Source organism: Loxodonta africana, chromosome 17 (assembly GCF_030014295.1).
Source record: "Loxodonta africana isolate mLoxAfr1 chromosome 17, mLoxAfr1.hap2, whole genome shotgun sequence".
Taxonomy (NCBI): Eukaryota; Metazoa; Chordata; class Mammalia; order Proboscidea; family Elephantidae; genus Loxodonta; species Loxodonta africana.
Genome location: NC_087358.1, coordinates 70,030,206 through 70,047,504, shown reverse-complemented (window position 1 = coordinate 70,047,504; position 17,299 = coordinate 70,030,206). Strand labels below are relative to the sequence as shown.

Here is a 17,299-nt window from a genome sequence, read left to right as displayed (position 1 = left end):
GAATGACTCAAAAAAGGAAACATTTCATCTAGCGTAAGTTAGCATTTTATTTTTTCTTTAGTATACATATACATTTAAGGTTTTTTTTTTTTAAGGAAATTACAAATTTGCCCAAGGGTTTAAATTCTTAAAATACAACGGGCTGAAGTGCTACACATTCTCTTTTTAAGCAAGCTTTCACAATGGCTTCCAAATAATCTGATGCCAATTTTCAGATTTTAGTTTTTAAAAACAAAAGCCTAGTAAAATAAAGGCGCTGTAAAGAAATACTCTGTAGAATATACTCTGGGGAATATAAAATCATCCCAACTCTGAATACAGTCTAATCTTTTTATAATTATATGGCAACAATTAAAAAAAAATCTTTAGCATTATATCTGGCACCTACTTAAAAAAAAAATCCACACGGCACGATTTTAGATTAATACAACGCTTTCTAGGTTTTAAAATAAAAGCAGAATGTTCAAAACAGCAAATCTTACCACTCATTTTGTTTTTACAGTAGCAGCAGGGAACAAGTAAATCCAACAAGGAAACAGCGTAGTACACGTTAACAGTTTTAATTGGAGAATGGCTTCGGGGTTTTTTTTTTTTTTTTTCAAAGCTGCAAGAGGAAAAGATCCTTTGACCGGTCACGTGACAGGCAGCACGTGACCTGCGCTGAACCCGGGAAAGGGAAAGAAAAAAAGCTAGCATTCCTGCTTGCAGCGTTTCTGATATAGTAAATGCTATATATTGACAGTGCCCTGAAATTGATCATCTTTCAGACTTCCTTATGAACCAATTCAGAGCTCAACAAGATACATGTGTAGAAATGTATTTTTTATTTAAAACGATCTTTTGCCTTCACTTTCCTCTAATAACACCTCAGACACTATCTCCTGATTCATATTTTAGTCATCCAGCCTGCTGCTCTTCATTTTAAAAGTTTGGGATAAGTATAACATTGATCTGAAAAATTCGGTCTGAAGTGTCATTCTAAAACTTGATCCACTCTCCATACTCAGCCCTTATGGAAAGCGGGGCTGGGGGTGGGGGTGAGGTTACCTTTCAGGCTGGCCTGTGCCTCTGAAGAGAATACAGGGTACCACTTTTACTGTTGGTTTTACTTTGTTTTTTTTTTTTTTTTTTAAAGATTTAACCTGGACCCTAACACTGATGCTTGATGGATGACGTTTTCATTCATATCCATTAAATATGGAGAGCCAGGTCATGGTTCAGGGCAGCAAAATAGAGGTAGAATAAACAGGTTAATGTGTGCGCCCAGACCTCTTCCCAAGTCTCAGAGGCGGTATCCCAGCACAACTAGAGACGGAAAGGGGACCAAAGATGGGGTTCGGTTACAATATAAAAGAGGGGAAGAAGACGATAAGAACTTTTGGAGAGCTTTCCATTATTTTATGGTGCCATGTGAGTTTAGAAGAAGTTTATTAACAACCGATATAAATATATAGGTAATGACAGTAACTGATTTGTAACAAGTTACACAGTGGGAAGAAAATTTTGGTATCAAAACATTTAAGTTTTAATGACAAATTTAGTATTTATCAGCAAGGAATTTACTTGAGTCTCACCTTCCTTTTGTACAAAGGTTCAAATAATTAAATCTCACAGCATTGCTGTAAGAATCAAAGTAGATAAATTTAAAGCAGCAAGTAACACTGGCACCAGTTAATAAGTGGCAATTATTATTATAAATATGATCACTTTATGTTTCCAAATACAGTAATTATATGGTGCTCACTGTGTGCTAGGCGCCATTCAGTGTTTTATATGTATTAACTCACTTAATCCTCACAACTCTGAAGTCAGTACCATTTACAGGTAAGGAAGCTGACTCATCAAAGTGAGAAACAAAGTCACAATTATTTAATACATCTATTTTTTAAAAAGTGTAAACCATGTTGAAAGGCCTAGGGCCTTATAAAAGTGGAAAAAACCTGGTAAGGGGTAACTTGGAACAGTAAGTCTCAATAAATACATGCCAATCACCCCAGAGGAGCTAAGATACTAAAGGACCATTCTTACGAGTAGGTGTCTAACTTCTAAGATATAATTGTTAACTTCTAAACACCTAAGGCAGAGCAGAGCTGTCCAGGCGAACAAGACTTAAGAGCAAAGCATTCTCCTGGTCTCCACAGAACATGCTCCTAGATGTAACTCACGGCTCAGTACATCCAACCATGTTTCTGACCTTCAGCCCCTAAACAAAAGCAAGTCCTTGCAGCTAACTCGCTCCCTTCTGCTCATATCCTCACAGTGCTGTGTTTTAATTTCCTGACTCTTCCCTTCACTGATTACCTCCTTTCCAATCAGCTCACTAGAACCTTTTTTCCCATTATAAATACTCTTATATCCTCAATCTTTTCATATTAACACCTGTTTCTGTGCTTCCCTTAAATGAAGCCTGGCTTTCCCCAGGACACTTTTCTCAGCAGCCCCCAGGAGCAGAGGCTCCTCATTCTCTGGGGAGGCAGTGGTGGTAGTATCTAGATACCCCGAGGCTGCTTCCCATCACCGTTACTGTTCCTGCTTCATGCGTAAATTTCTTTTCCTTTGGGATTATGCCTTATGAGTATTCCACCCTCTACTCTTTCTCACTGCTGTCACTTATTCAGTCCTCATTTGAGAACTTTGGTCTCGTGTTTAGAGTTTGTTTCTGTACACCAACACTTGCCCATTAGCACTGTGACTTTACCATCTAAAACCTAGCTCCTAATTGAACTCTTTTCTTCCATTCTATTTTTAGCATGCCTTCAAAGACACATCCTGGAACCTATCATTTAGAATTCTACTAACTCATCTTTGGGAGCCCTGGTGGTGCAGTGGTTAAGGGGCTTGGCTGCTAACCAAAAAGTTGGCCGTTTGAACCCACCAGCTCTTCCGGGGGATAAAGATCTTTAAAATCCTAATTTTTTTTTGTTTCCATCTCTGTCCACCATCTCTCTCTTTCCCATGATCTCCCTTTTCTCCTGATCCAGCACTGCCATCATAGCCTCATTTCCTCAGACTAGCAATTTTTATAAATTTCGTATCTCCAACCTTAACTCAGCCCTCAGCACTGGTCAAGAATCTATTTAAGAATCTGTCCCTAATCAACAATCTATCCCGTTTTCTAGACAGATTACTAGAGATCCTCACCGCTCCTGAAGGGCCCTACCAAACCTGACCTCAACCACATCTCTCAGCATAAATAAATGTCATTTACAAGCTTATCTCACGCCTTTCCTCCATTTTCAGAAGCAGCAGTGTCTGTTTAACAGATCAAAGTGATCGCCCCCCTTCTGCTCTTGATCTGATCTCCTCTTCCTCCTCCACTGAAACTTTAATTTATTGGTCATTTCCTTCCCATCCAATATTTTCAACTCCTCCCTCTGTTCAAGTCCTCAGAACTTTTCCTTCTGGGAAGCCCATAAACATGGTAAAGTTGTAAACATACACCACCCATGCCACCCATCTCTCCAGAAACATAACATTCTTCTCTGCCCTATGAGTCACCTAGCTACCGCTCTTTTCTCAGCTAAGCTTCTCATAATAAGTTAACACAATTTTTTGACTTTCCATTCACTTGTAAATTTTTAATACAATTTTTATTATGCAACATTTGATACATACAAAGGAAAATAATGTAAGCTATATATAACCACATTAAAGTGACTACCCTCAAACCCACCATTCAAGCAAAAAAAAAAAAAAAAAAAAACAACAAATCACACTAACACCACGGCATCCATCTGTTTCCTCCTTTCCCATACAATCCACTATGCTCAATTTTGAGCTTATTATTACCTTTCTTTTTAAAATAGCCTTTTTAAAAATTATACTTCAGATGAAGGTTTACAGAGCATACTAGCTTCTCATTAAACAATTAATAAACATATTGTTTTGTGACACTGGTTGCCAACCCTATGACATGTCAACACTCTCCCCTTCTTGACCTTGGGTTCCCTGTTACCAGCTTTCCTGTCCGTTCCTACCTTCTTGTCCCTGCCCCTGAGCTGGTGTGCCCACTTAGTCTCATTTTGTTTTATGGGCCTATCTTTGGCTGAAGGGTCATTCTCAGGAGTGACTTCATTACTGAGCTGATAGGGTATCCAGGGGCCACACTCTCAGGGTTTCTCCAGTCTCTGTCAGGCCAGTAAGTCTGGTCTTTTTTTTTTTTTTTTTTAATAGCATTAAAAAAATTTACATATGTATCTCTAAACAAAGTTGATTTGCTTGTTTTTGAGTTTTATTAAAATTACATACTGTAGGCTTCTATACTTGCTTTTTTTATGCAATATTATATTTCTAAGATTTATTTATGTAGTTTCATATAGCTATAATTTCCTCATTTTCATTTATTCCTTCAGGTAAATACACTGTCACTGACTTTTGGGGTCTCTTCAGTTTTTTTTTTGTTATTTATTAACTTACCATTCACTCAATAAGTATATACTATCTAAAATTTTTTTAATTTTTTTTTTTTTTTATCTACAATGTCCTAGCTACTGTTCTAGGCACTTGAAATATATCAGTAAACAAAAATGGATAAACACCCCTGCCCTTACTGACGTTAAGTCTATTATAGAGTATGGTTGAAGGTGATAAATGGTATGTTGTTGTTGTTGTTAGGTGCCATCAAGTTGGTTCTGACTCATAGGGACCCTATGCACAACAGAACGAAACACCGCCTGGTCCTTTGCCATCCTCACAATCATTGTTACGCTTGAGCTCAAATGCTATGGACTTTTCATTCATATGGGTAAAGGAAGGTAAAGAGGGTTCTGAGTACTGAGGTGAGTTGTTGAGAGAAGACTGAGGACTGCAATTTTTTTTTGTGAAAATATACATAACAAAACACATCAATTCAACAATTTCTACATGTACAATTCAGCAACATAGGTTACATTCTTCAAGTTGTGCCACCCTTCTTGGTATCCTTTTCCAAATTATTTCACCATCATTAACATAAACTCACTGCTTCCTAAGCTTCCCATCTATCCTGTCAACTTGCTGTTGACAATCTGATCACATATACATGATTTTTAAAAAAGCACAATACTGGAGGCAAGCATTCCTTACCAATTAAGCTATTGTTTGGTTTAAGAATGACTTCAGGAGATAGTTTTGGTTTATGGTTTAAAGATTTCCTTAGGGCGATAGTTCTGGGGGTTCATCCAGTCTCACTGGCTCCACAAACTCTGGATTCCACAAAAATTTGATTCTGTTCCACGTTTTTTTCTTTTGATCAGGATTCTTCTACAGAATCTTTGATCAAAACGCTCAGTAACGGTAGCTGGGCACCATCCAGTTCTCCTGTCTCATGGCAAAAGAGGCAGTTGTTCATGGAGGCAATTAGATACTCATGCCAGTTGTTTGAGGATTGCAATTTTATAATTTTAAATACAAAGATCAGTTAGGCTTCATTGAGAAGGTGACATCAGAGCAAAGACTTGTAAGAAGTGTGGGAGTGAGCCATGTACAAATATGAGAGAAGAGTGTTCTACATGCAGGGATCAACCAAGGCACAGGTCCTAAGATGGGAGCATGTCTGGCATGCTCAAGACTTAGCAAGGGAGTCCAGCACAGCTAGAAGGTGCCTGGCTACCACCACCGACTACTCTGACAGGGATCACAATAGAGGGTCCCAGACAGAGATGGAAAAAAATGTAGAACAAAATTCAAACTCAGAAAAAAAGACCAGACTTACTGGTCTGACAGAGACTGGAGAAACTTCAAGAGTATGGCCCCTGGACATCCTTTTAACTCAGTACTGAAGTCACTCCTGAGGTTCATGTTTTAGCCAAAGATTAGACAGGCCCATAAAACAATAACACGTAGTTCAACTATGTATATGAGACTAAACGGGTACCCCAGCCTAGGGGCAAGGACGAGAAGCCAGGAGGGGATAAAAAGCTAGATGAATGGAAACGGGCAATCCAAGGTTGAGGAGAGTGTTGACATGTTGCTAGGTTTGCAACCAATATCACAAAACGATATGCGTATTGTTTAATAAGAAACTAATTTGCTCTGTAAATTTTCACCTAAAGCACAATTAAAAAAAAAATGTGAATTGATTAAAAAGTACTTTCCTACAAAAAAAAAAAAAAAAAAACTTAGCAAGGAAGCCAGTGCAGTCAATGTGAGGGAGAAAAGGAATGAGGTCAGAGTGGTAATGGGGGGAAATAAGTTAGATCCTGTTGGGCCTTGTAGGTCACTGTCAGGTTTGGCTTTTATTCTGAGTGAAAAGGGCTGTCATTGCCAGATTTTGAGCGGAGACATGATCTGATCTAAATAAATAAATAAATTTATTTATTTATTTATTATATTTTAAAAGGATTCCTCTGATTTATATATTCTGGTGGGAATGCGGTATAACCACATTGAAAAACTGGCACTATCTATTAAAGTTGAACATATGCATACCCTATGATCCAGTAATCCCACCCCTAAGTATATGGGTATCAAAAATGCTTATATATATTCGCCATAGGCTATGTATTTGAATGTCCACAGCAGTACTATTCGTAATAGCCCCAACATGAAAACTTCTCAAATGCCCATCAGTAGATGAATAAATGAATGATTTACACAGTGGAACGTTATGTATCAACAAGAATGAATGATATACAACTACAAGCAACAATATGCATGCATCTCACAAACACAATGCTGAACAAAAGAAGTCAGACACAAACAAGAACATACTTCTGTGTTTCTACTTCTATGAAGTACAAAAACAGGCAAAATTAACCTATATTGCAGAAAGTCGAGGGGACAGCTATCTTGGAAGGGAAGGTAGTGAGTAGAAGGTAGTATACACAGGGATTCTGGGGTCCTGGTATTGTTCTGGTACTTGATGTAAGTACTGGTTACGAGAATGTTTAGTTGGTGAATTCATTAAGCTGTATAAATATATTTACTTATACATATTTATATTATACACATCAATATAAAGTTTGTTTTTTAAAATATGTTATTGGCATCTGTATTCAGACTAGACTGCAAAAGGAGTGGGGTGGTGTGGGCAGGGAGATGTAGGGAGAGTCCTCAGAAGTCTAGTGGCTTATACTAGGAAGCGTGGTAGTAGGGGAAGTAATGAGAAGTGGTTTAATTCTGGATATATTTTGAAGGTAGTTGACAGGATTTACTGATGGGTTGGAGGTGTAGTGTGAGTAACAGGGAAGCATCAAGGAAGATGCCAAGATTTTTGGCTTGAGCAGCTGGAATGATGAAGTTGCCATTATCTGAGACAGGAAATGCTGTAGATGAGGCAGACTTGGGGAAGATTAGGTGCTCAGGTTTGGATATGTTATATTTAAAATGTCTACTAGGCATTCAAATGGAGATTTCTTGTAGGCAGTTGGTTTTACTATTCTGGAATTCAGAGGGGACACCTAAATCTGGAGATACAGATTCAGGAATCTTTAGTAGCCAGACTTTAAATCCATGATTTTAGATGAGACTATCAAAGGAGTGAGAGCAGATAGAGAAGAGAATCTAAGGTTTTACACAGAAACATGAAACAGAACAACACTGCTATGAACATATTTTTGTGTCTCTTGGTCTACTTGTGCAAGAGTTTCTTTAAGCTATACAACCAGGAGTGGAAATGCTGGGCCTTAAGGTTATATGAATATTTATTTTCTAGGATAGTGCCAGACAGTTTTCCCAAGTGGATCAGTTTACATTCCCACCAGCCAGATTCCACTGATTAACGTCGTCACCATACTTAGCATTAATATTTTAAAATCTTTGCCAATTTCATTTTGCTCTAATTTTGCATTTTCTAGTCCATGTTTTATGTCTCGTTTTCTACTGGGTTGTTTTTTTCTTATAGATTAGTAAACAGTTCTTTGTATATTCTCTATACTAATTCCTTATGGTAAAATTAGTTGCAGGTATCCTCCTCTCAGTTTATGACTTGTCTTTTCAAGTATTTTATGGCGTTTTATAATATATAGTTCTTAATTGGAATGGAGTCAAACTTACTAATCTTTTGATAGCATTTGGTGTATATGTGTGTTAAGAAGCCCTTCTCTCTTCCACAGTCATAAACATAATCTCCTTTATTATTTTTCAGTTTATCCTTTCATATTTAAATCTTCAAGGCTTTAAGAATCGATTTTTGGCAAGTTATGAGGAAAGTCTGATTTTCATTTTATTCCAAATGGATAACCAATCGTCCTGAAATTATCTCCTGCTCCCCCATCCTCTATGATATTTCTCTTACTTCTTTTGGGCACAGCAATGCAATTAAAATTGTTTCATGGACAATCCTGTCTTATAGGAGGAGAATTTCTCAGAGCATCCAGTCTGACAAATGGCAGGAAATGGAAGTCTCTCAAATCACATTTCAACCCACTATGATCAGGCTTTTGTCTAGACCATTCTGCCGAGACTGCTCTGGACAAAGTTAGTGACATCAAACTCTTGTTTGCCAAATCCAATTAACGTTGTTGACAGCTCCCAAATATTCTTCCTTGGCTTCCAAACTACTGGTCTCTCTTGGTTTCCCTTCTACATTCTGGTCATACCTTTTCAGTCTCCTTCATGGCTTGTCTTCTGTCCTTCCTTAACTGCTGGTTTTCCTGGGAGTTTTACTTTTGGCCCTCTTCTTTTATTACTCTGAATGGTCTCCCAAGATGATCTTAGCTACCCTCAGTGAAAGTTCATAATTCAATATCTCATCCAGACCTTTCTCCTGAGCTCCAGACCTAAAATTCTCAATTCATATGAAACTCAAACAGTTATTTTTCCTCCGATCCTCACTACACCTCCTGCATTTCCCATGATAAGCAGATGGTTCCACCAAGATAGATACTTCAGAGTTACCCTAGACTATTTTCTTTATCATTTCCCACATCAGCCAGTTAGCAGTTCTGGTCAGTTTTATCTCCCAAATACACAGTCTCTCCTACTCCACTGCTACTGCCTTACCAGTACACATTTCTTTCTAGAACTATTCCAATATTCTCCTAAATGGCATCCTTGCTCCAAGTCCCTAGCAATCAATACATTTCTCACACTAATGCTAAAGTCTACAAATCTGATTGTTTTATCCCCTGCTTAAAACCCATAAACAATTTTTCATTACTTATGAGATAAAGGCCAACCATTCTCTCTGTGAATCTGGTTCCCACCTGCTTCTCCAGCCTTGGCTCTGGTTGCCTACCACCATCCTCACCCACCCTGTCCTCCTCATTCTAGCATACTGAAATATTTGCAGTTCCTTAAACATGTTTCAGAGGTTCCCTCTGCTTAGAATGCCCTTTCTCAACCCTTACCTACCTAGCAAGCACACACCCATTTCTTGAGATACATCTTACACTTCTCTTTGAAGTCTTTCCTGACCTCTCCAGAGATAACCCATGGGCCACTCTCCATACCTTATAAAGTCTTTAATAATAGCACCTATGTTTTTATTATACTTTATTTATATATAGTATTGCTGCAGTTTATGTGGATTTGAATTTTGCAAATTTGAAATAGTGCTATGTAAAAATAGCTATAAAATTTCATTTTATGCAAACAATTTAGAATTAAATAGATCCCCCAAAACTTAAAAAAAAAAAAAAAAAGGTAATGTAATTTCAAAGCTGGCAAGTCAAGTGGATTTAAAATAAATATATGATTTTGCCACTGGGTGGTGCCATTTAAAAAAAAAAAAATACCAGCCTAGTCTCAATACTGTGTGAATCCCATTTTTTCCCTACTTGTATCAAAATATCTTCAAGTAAATTTTGCTATTATTGGGTTGACATTTTATCATTCATTTTATTATATTTTATAGTATTTTTAAGGTCCTGAACAACAGAGACAGCATAATGTGGTACTTAAAAGCATGGATTTTGGAGCTACATCATCTAATTAGAATCATAGTTTGTTTACCAGTTATGAGAACTTGTAACTTATTTAACCTCTCTGTATCTTGGTTTCCTCACCTGAAAAACGGTGATAACAGTTATTCTACTATGCAGATTAAATGAGTTAATACTTGTAAAGCACTTTGAACAATAGCTGGTATACAATAAGTGCTTATAAACATTGTCACCCAAGTACAGTGGCTCATGCTTCTATTGACAAGCCTATCTGGAAATCAACAGTTTAGGAAGAACTATTATGAAGAACTATCATGTTATGAAGAAGTCTGAACAATGCTATATATGTCATGCTGTAAATCTAAGAGTGAATCCTCTGCAAAATATTTGAGACAATGCTGTGAAAATAAAACGCGGGTACCTTTTTAAATTTGCTAAACTTAATGAGGCAAGAATGGGAAAATGAAAAATATGGTCATCACTGCATAATGCATCCATCCCTGTAACTGTAGTGTTCCCAATGCATTTTGTTTATTCCTATGGGAAAACTGTTTGAACAATGCACGTTCTCAAATTAACAAGATCTTTAGGAATGATGCCCTCACATAAAATGCATCTAACCCTGTATTTTCCTCTTTGTAACTGAAAGGTCCTTGAAAGTAGGGACCATGTCATTTATCCTGGGAGCTTGAACTCTCACAGCAACTGTGAAGATAGTAAGGGGATACAACCAAGCCTTGTTAGAAGTGTACTGAAGGTAGGAGTCAGTAACTTCTAAACCACAAATAGAAAAGCAGTGAATATTTTGGATGGAAGACCTCTTCCTTCCCCCACCCCAAATATCTGCTATTTATATTATTACCTAAAAACAAAGCAGAAGTACTTAAATGTATTCACTGAAACTGTTACAAAAAAAGATCCTAAAAATTTCTAGTAAAGTGATGGATATTATATGGAAAGTATTTGGTGAGTTAATCAATAGTCAAACCTGCTGTAAAGGTAATTTACAGAGATATACAAAATATCAAAATGCAAAATTGACAAACTGAAGTAAAAATTACCAAACCAAACCCACTGCCGTCGAGTTGATTCTGATTCATAGAGACCCTGTAGGATAGGGTAGAACTGCCCCATCGAGTTTCCAAGGAACCGACCTCTTGGTTAGTAGCCGTAGCACTTAACCACTACACCACCAGGGTTTCCCAAGAGAAAATTAAGACATGAAAAATAACGTGAACAAGAAGTAAAGCTGATCTTATGCCCTTACTAGAGTTGGGCCATAAAATCTCTCTAGTTTGTATGAGCTGAAAGTCTGTGGTCAAAATTAGACATCAAGTACCACATCTCAAGCTAGTCAGGCTAATCTTCTGTAATGAAGTATGGCTCACACTTCCAGAGAGCATGGTCCTAATACTTTGGCTGGAAAAAATTAAAGCAGGTATAGCCCAATGCTGACTTCTGTCATATATAAAATTTAATAAAGCATCAATAAATGTCTAACTTTAAGCAATGTACCCTCCAAAATAACTGTTTGCAAAATGAACAGCTAAGACAACTTAATCAGTTGACTTGCAAAAACGGGCTGTTAGGTATAAGAGAAATTAAAAGTTGGAAATGGTCTATAAGAAATGACGACTCTGATTTTATAAAACTCCTTATGGCAATAGTAAACAAAATTGGTTGTCTATTAAGACTGCTCTTAGATTGTAATAATGCCTGGGTCATTTGCATGTAAGATAAGACGTAAAATCATTTAGTCCAGCAAAGAGTGGTCTCAAATAATTAAGACATAAATTGAGTGGGGATTCAAAATACATCCATCTTCTACTTCTCCACAAAACTGTATCCGATCCCTCAAAAGACTGACTCTGACCATCACAGTTACCCTGATTTTTGTGGCAGTAATTTTTATTAAGGCGCAGGTTTTGAATAAACAACATGTGTTAAGCTCAGGCAGCTAAGATCATAACAGATACAGGTCCATGGAGTTAAGGGCCCAAGAAAGGTCCATAAAATCTGCAACTATCATGTATTATTAATACATTCTCCCCCATGGTGACAGAATATAATTGCCATCAGCAGTGGAATTTGTTGGTGGTGTTAGCTGCCATCGAGTCAGCCCCAGACTCATGGTGACAACACGTACAATGGAATCGGCTGTTGTGATCCACAGTGTTTTCACCGGCTGATTTTCAGAAGCAGATCACCAGGCCTTTCTTTCCTAGTCTATCTTAGTCTGGAAGAGCCACTGAAACCTGTGCATTGGCCAGGAACTGAGCCCGGGTCTCCCTCACGGAAGGTGAGAATTCTACTGTGCCTAAGCACACTTGTTTCTCTTATAAAACAAGTTACGCATGGAAACTCAGGCTTTCAAATTTACCCCATGCAGGGAACTACCATACATTTTTTGACAGAATGTCTTAGGTTACTGGATCTATTAATTTTTGGAGTAAGTGGATACCTTAAAAAAATGAGGCAGAGTCTTTCTGGGTTGGTCAGGATATACCCATATAACTGATAAATATATAAATTCATAAGGATTTAGAGTCTTTGAAGTAACAAACTATTATTGAGCACCCCCATATGCTAAGGCCTTCCTTGTTTTATAGAACAATTATTTTAAATCTCTGTTTACTAAGAGGTAAAAGAGAAAAACATATTATTGTCTTACATATTACTTTGTTTCCAAATAAGACTAAGTTCTCATCCAACCACTGACCACCTATATTTCTTATATTTGGGATAGTAACCCATTGTCATAAATATAACAAATATTTCTCCTAGTTCGTCTTTCAATGTTTATGGTGTTTTTCTTGCCAAAAATATTCACGTCTATCAATCTTTTCCTTAAGGTTATTTCCTTTTGGTATATTTAGAAAGGCTTTCTCTGCATTCAAATTAAAAAAAAAATCCACATTTTCTTCCAGCTTTTAAAATTATTTGTTTATATTAAAATTTTTAGTTCATTTGGAATAGTTTTTAGTATAAGGCAGGAGAGAAAGTTCAACTTTATGTTCTTCTCCAAATAGCCTTGCTGTCATCTTAACATAGATTATTGATTAACCCATCATTTCCACACTGACCTGAGCTGAATGTGCCTCCCTGGGTATTTCTTTCTGGGAGAAAGTGTGAAAGTAGAACTTGGAGGAGATGACATGGAAACCCAGTGCTCCATGGGAGGGAGCACTGCTGGTGAATGACAGACAACAATGTGTGCAAATAATCTCACTAAAATAAGGTGGCATGGAGGATTACAACCTGTAACTTTGTCCTTGGGCACAAATCAAAACCTTGCCTCTGGTCCTTTTAAACCTTTCTCTGACACACTTGTACCTGTTTTTCCTCTTTCACCTTTCAGGGGCTTTATTCACCTTGTAGACCGGGAAACAAAGTTATCTCTTTTCCCCCCTCTATAAATCTCCCCTTTTCTTATATTATACTAAGCTATTGATTTAACAAAAGCTTTACTCTATAGGATGTATGCCAGTAGGAAGCCCATCTTAAAACCAGATATTTTGGGGTGAGGGTAGCTGAGTGAAGTTAGGCGGCTAGATATGAGCCAGAGAATGGTCAACACAGACAGGTATCTGTGTTTAATGTAGTTTATTTCCTAAGCATTTTAATTTAGGTGTCGATAAAATTTCAAAACAAATTTTTGGACTCATTAAGGACCCAGCTTTTCATGAGGCCAAGGAGAAACATTACAAGGAAAGAAGGAAGAAATTATGAATAGATGGAAATCCATCCTATGTTATCAAATCATTTCATAGAGAGGATATTTTAACATCCAAAGAGCAGGAGGGATTTAACTTTTTAAGTTGAATAACTTTAGCGTTATGAAAAATCACTACATTATCTTTATTTTTCCCATTTCCTAGACTGGAAAATTTCCCCAAAGCCATGGACAAGGATTTGGGAATAGCTCCTAGTGGTAAGGGAGAGAGAGGTATTTGTCCTGAAGGAAGGCTGAACTCTGGTGATGGGACAGGTGATAAAGAGAGAAGTCAGATGAATGTATTATTTCAATTCCAATCTGGGCCAATTTTGAAAGTGAAGGAGGAATTGAAAAATAATTAAAGTTAGTAATCTGGAATGTTTCTTTATTGATTGACAAATTATTTTTTTTAAATGTATTGATAGAAAAAGTTTTACTAAAATGTTCTTTAAAATGAAATTATTAAAAAACACGTGTAGGCACATTAAAGAACATTTTAAGGACTTTATATTGAGTATCTGAAAATAACTTAAAAGGTAACATAAGCAGAATAGTTAGTCTTAGTATATATTCATGTACTTTAATCTATTTCTTAGCCATATCTGTCTCTAATTCCATGTCATTGGTATTTAAGTGAAAAAATCTATTTTTTTTTTTTTTTTTTACCATACTGCTACTACCCACTCCCTACTGCCATCGAGTCGATTTCGAATCATGGCGACCCCATGGGACAGAGTAGAACTGCTCCACACGGTTTCCAAAGCTGTAAATCTTTACGGAAGCAGACTGCCATATCTCTCTCCCACGGAGTGCCTAGTGGGTTCAACCCACCGACCTACTGGGTTAGCAGTCAAGTGCTTAACCACTGCGCCACTAGGGCTTTTTTTTTTTTTTACTATAGTGTTATTTTAAAAATTTTCTTAAAGTTGCCTGCAACTGTTACATTTTATGGTTAATAAATTCAAAGCTATTGATGCTTTCCATACTATTTTAAGACTACAATATTTTATATTAAGAAAACATGTGATTTTGAGGTGTTACCTGGTAAGCTGTGAGAAAATTCTGCTAAATGAAGGATTCCCTCAATTTTATTTTTTTCCTTATTAAAATATGTCAGCCAAATATTTTCACAGGTACTACAATACCTTTCTTCAGATATTTTTATAAACAGATCTCATTGAAATGTTTCTACTTATGATTCTTTTGAATGTTTCACCAAACTTTTTTAGCTCATTGTTGTTGAAAGGGTTTACTGAAAAATAAAAAAGCACTGCCGAATAACAGTTATAGACAGGGTTGCTATGAGTTGGAATCGACTCAACAGCAATGGATTTAGTATTTTATACACGATGTAATAAATGACAAAATCATGGTAAAACATTTAGACTATTTCCAATATACTCTGTGGTAGAAATATTTCCTGCAGTATATTTCACATTCACCTCACATAAATTTTTCTATCTCCCACCGATCCCTCCAACTGATGCCTAGTGACTCTAAGTGGCCAGCAAGGGCCCACCCATTGCCATTAAGGTGATTCTGACTGCAATGAACCTATAGGACAGAGTAGAACTACCCATAGGGGTTGAACTGCTGACCTTCTGGTTAGCAGCCGAGCTCTTAACCACTGCCACCAAGGGGAACAGCATCAAATACTGCTGCAACTACCACTGGGGGACTAGAAGGAGTTTGCTGTCCCTAGGCCTTATATCTAAGTGCACTTTGTTTTATTACTAAATACCCTGACTTGCTTCTGAGAAAGGTCTGGAAAAGAGATGGTTTATCCTGACTGTAAGATTTAACCACATGTCAAAGTGAAAACTCTAGCGATGCATGCACTACTCAACCAGATGAAAACCTGAAAGAAGCTGGAAATACAAAACGGTGGCCTACCAAATTCATCACAGCTTATTTTAATGAAACTGCTAATAATTCTGTTAAAAAATGAAAAAATCTGGGACAATATTAAATTGGTTATATATTGGCATAAACCAGGACTGTCCCAGGCAAACTAAAACAGATCACCAAATTAATAAGGGATGCTTATTCATTAAGGCTATAAAACACCTGGCAACATTTATTCACATAAGTTAGGCAATTAGCACAGGCCTAGAGTCCAGAAATTTAACAAGTTGTTGATTATAATTTGGGAGCAGAATGAGGCAAGATTTTAGAGAAGAAAGAGAAAAGATCAAGGTCATTATTTATAGCTTAGATATTTACAGGCCCTTCTTTCCCCTGGAAACTTATTATTCTTTTTTAAGGTTGGATAAAGGAGACTGCTTAAATCAGGGGCCTAAAATTGGTTAAAAGTTTTTGGTAATTTCATTTATCTGTCTACAGATAATTAAAAATCACTATAATTAGACTTGCTAAACATATACATCAGTGATAAACACACTAAGTAGAGTAAGTTTGAAGAATGATGATCATATTATGTTTAGAATCTATCTTTAGTGCTGAAGAGAACTGCATATAGATGAAAAACTTAAAGTAGGAGATGTGTTTATACCAAGCACCTGTTTCTACACAAGAAGGTATTTTTAGTGCTCTTGTTTAGGAAGGTGCAGAGGCTATGATATTAATGTGCATGGATGCAGCAGGTTATGAAAACTATTCTTAGTATCAGTCTAATGTGAACAATGATGAATCATTCTTTGTTATTCTACTAGGAAACAGTGCTTGGGATTTACTGCAGCACATTAGGTTAACTATGTCTCAATAACCGAACACCCACACGTTGACATCACACAGGCAGTGATATGGATCAATGACGCAAATCCTGTCAGGATCAAACATTAAGGGCACAGCAGTTAAAAAAAAAAAAACAAAGTGCCCAGATGACAGGGCAGACCAGTCATCCAACATGCACAGACTGCGTTAAGTCAGTACTGCGATGTTGAAAAGGGTTGTGCTAGGCTCTTTCTATATAATAGCTAACCTTTTTTAATTATACTTTTCCACATAACAGACTCTATGTTTATCTTTAGGTTTTCCCCATAGTTCCTGTGGTTTAAGACTTGGATCTTTTAAAACGTATCTTCAGGTTCCACCAGGTACATGGGTTCTCTGAAATACGGCCCCCCAATCATGGTGTCCCCATGCGCAACAGAATGAAACGCTTCTGGTCCTGTGTCGTCCCTGCGATCAGTTACAGATAGGGCTGTTGCAATCTATAGGGGTTTCACTGGCTGATCTTCAGACATAAATTGCCAGGCCTTTCTTCCTAGTCTTTCTCAGTCTGGCAGTCCCCTGAAACCTGTTCGGCATTATAGCAGCATGCAAGTTTTCACTGAGACAGATGGTGGCTGCATATGAGGTGCACTGGCGGGGAACTGAACCTGGGTCTTCTGCACAGAAGGCTAGAATTCTACCACTGAACCACCAACGCTCCCCACCCTCAGCCTCTATAGCTAGCCTCTTTGGTAAGTCTTTTTGTAGATTCTAACACCATTTATTAAGCACATTATGTAACACTTCATTTAGATTCCTATTTGAAAAGCTATGCCTTGCCCTCGGAATTCACTGTGCTGTCAGTTAACTGTTATCTCAACATCTTCTCATTATCATCTTCTTCTTTGGAGCTTTATTTATTTTTATTCGTATATTTTGAAGGTGCCCTGGTGGCGAAATGGTTAAGCACTTGGCTGTGAACTGAAAGGTTGGCAGTTCGAACCCACCTAGCAGCTCCCTGGGTGAAAGACCTGTTCCCGTAAAGATTACAGCCTTGAAAACGCTATGGAACAGTTCTACTCTGTCACATGGGGTTGCTATGAGTTGA

The 17,299-nt window shown here is 37.3% G+C and overlaps 1 protein-coding gene across 9 annotated transcripts in view; it reads right to left on the bottom strand.

Moving 5' to 3' along the window:
* FNDC3A (fibronectin type III domain containing 3A) overlaps nucleotides 1-17,299 on the bottom strand; it is a 232,976-nt gene that overhangs the window by 86,639 nt on the left and 129,038 nt on the right. The window contains exon 1 of one of the 9 annotated variants that reach the window (XM_064270145.1): nucleotides 483-589. The exons of 7 other annotated variants lie outside the window; for them this stretch is intronic. In XM_064270145.1, coding sequence (XP_064126215.1) covers nucleotides 483-489 — 7 coding nt within the window. In that variant the 5' untranslated portion in view covers nucleotides 490-589. Of the gene's footprint in view, nucleotides 1-482; nucleotides 590-17,299 lie in introns of those variants that run through there. One more of the 9 variants, XM_064270143.1, reaches the window with a different exon arrangement.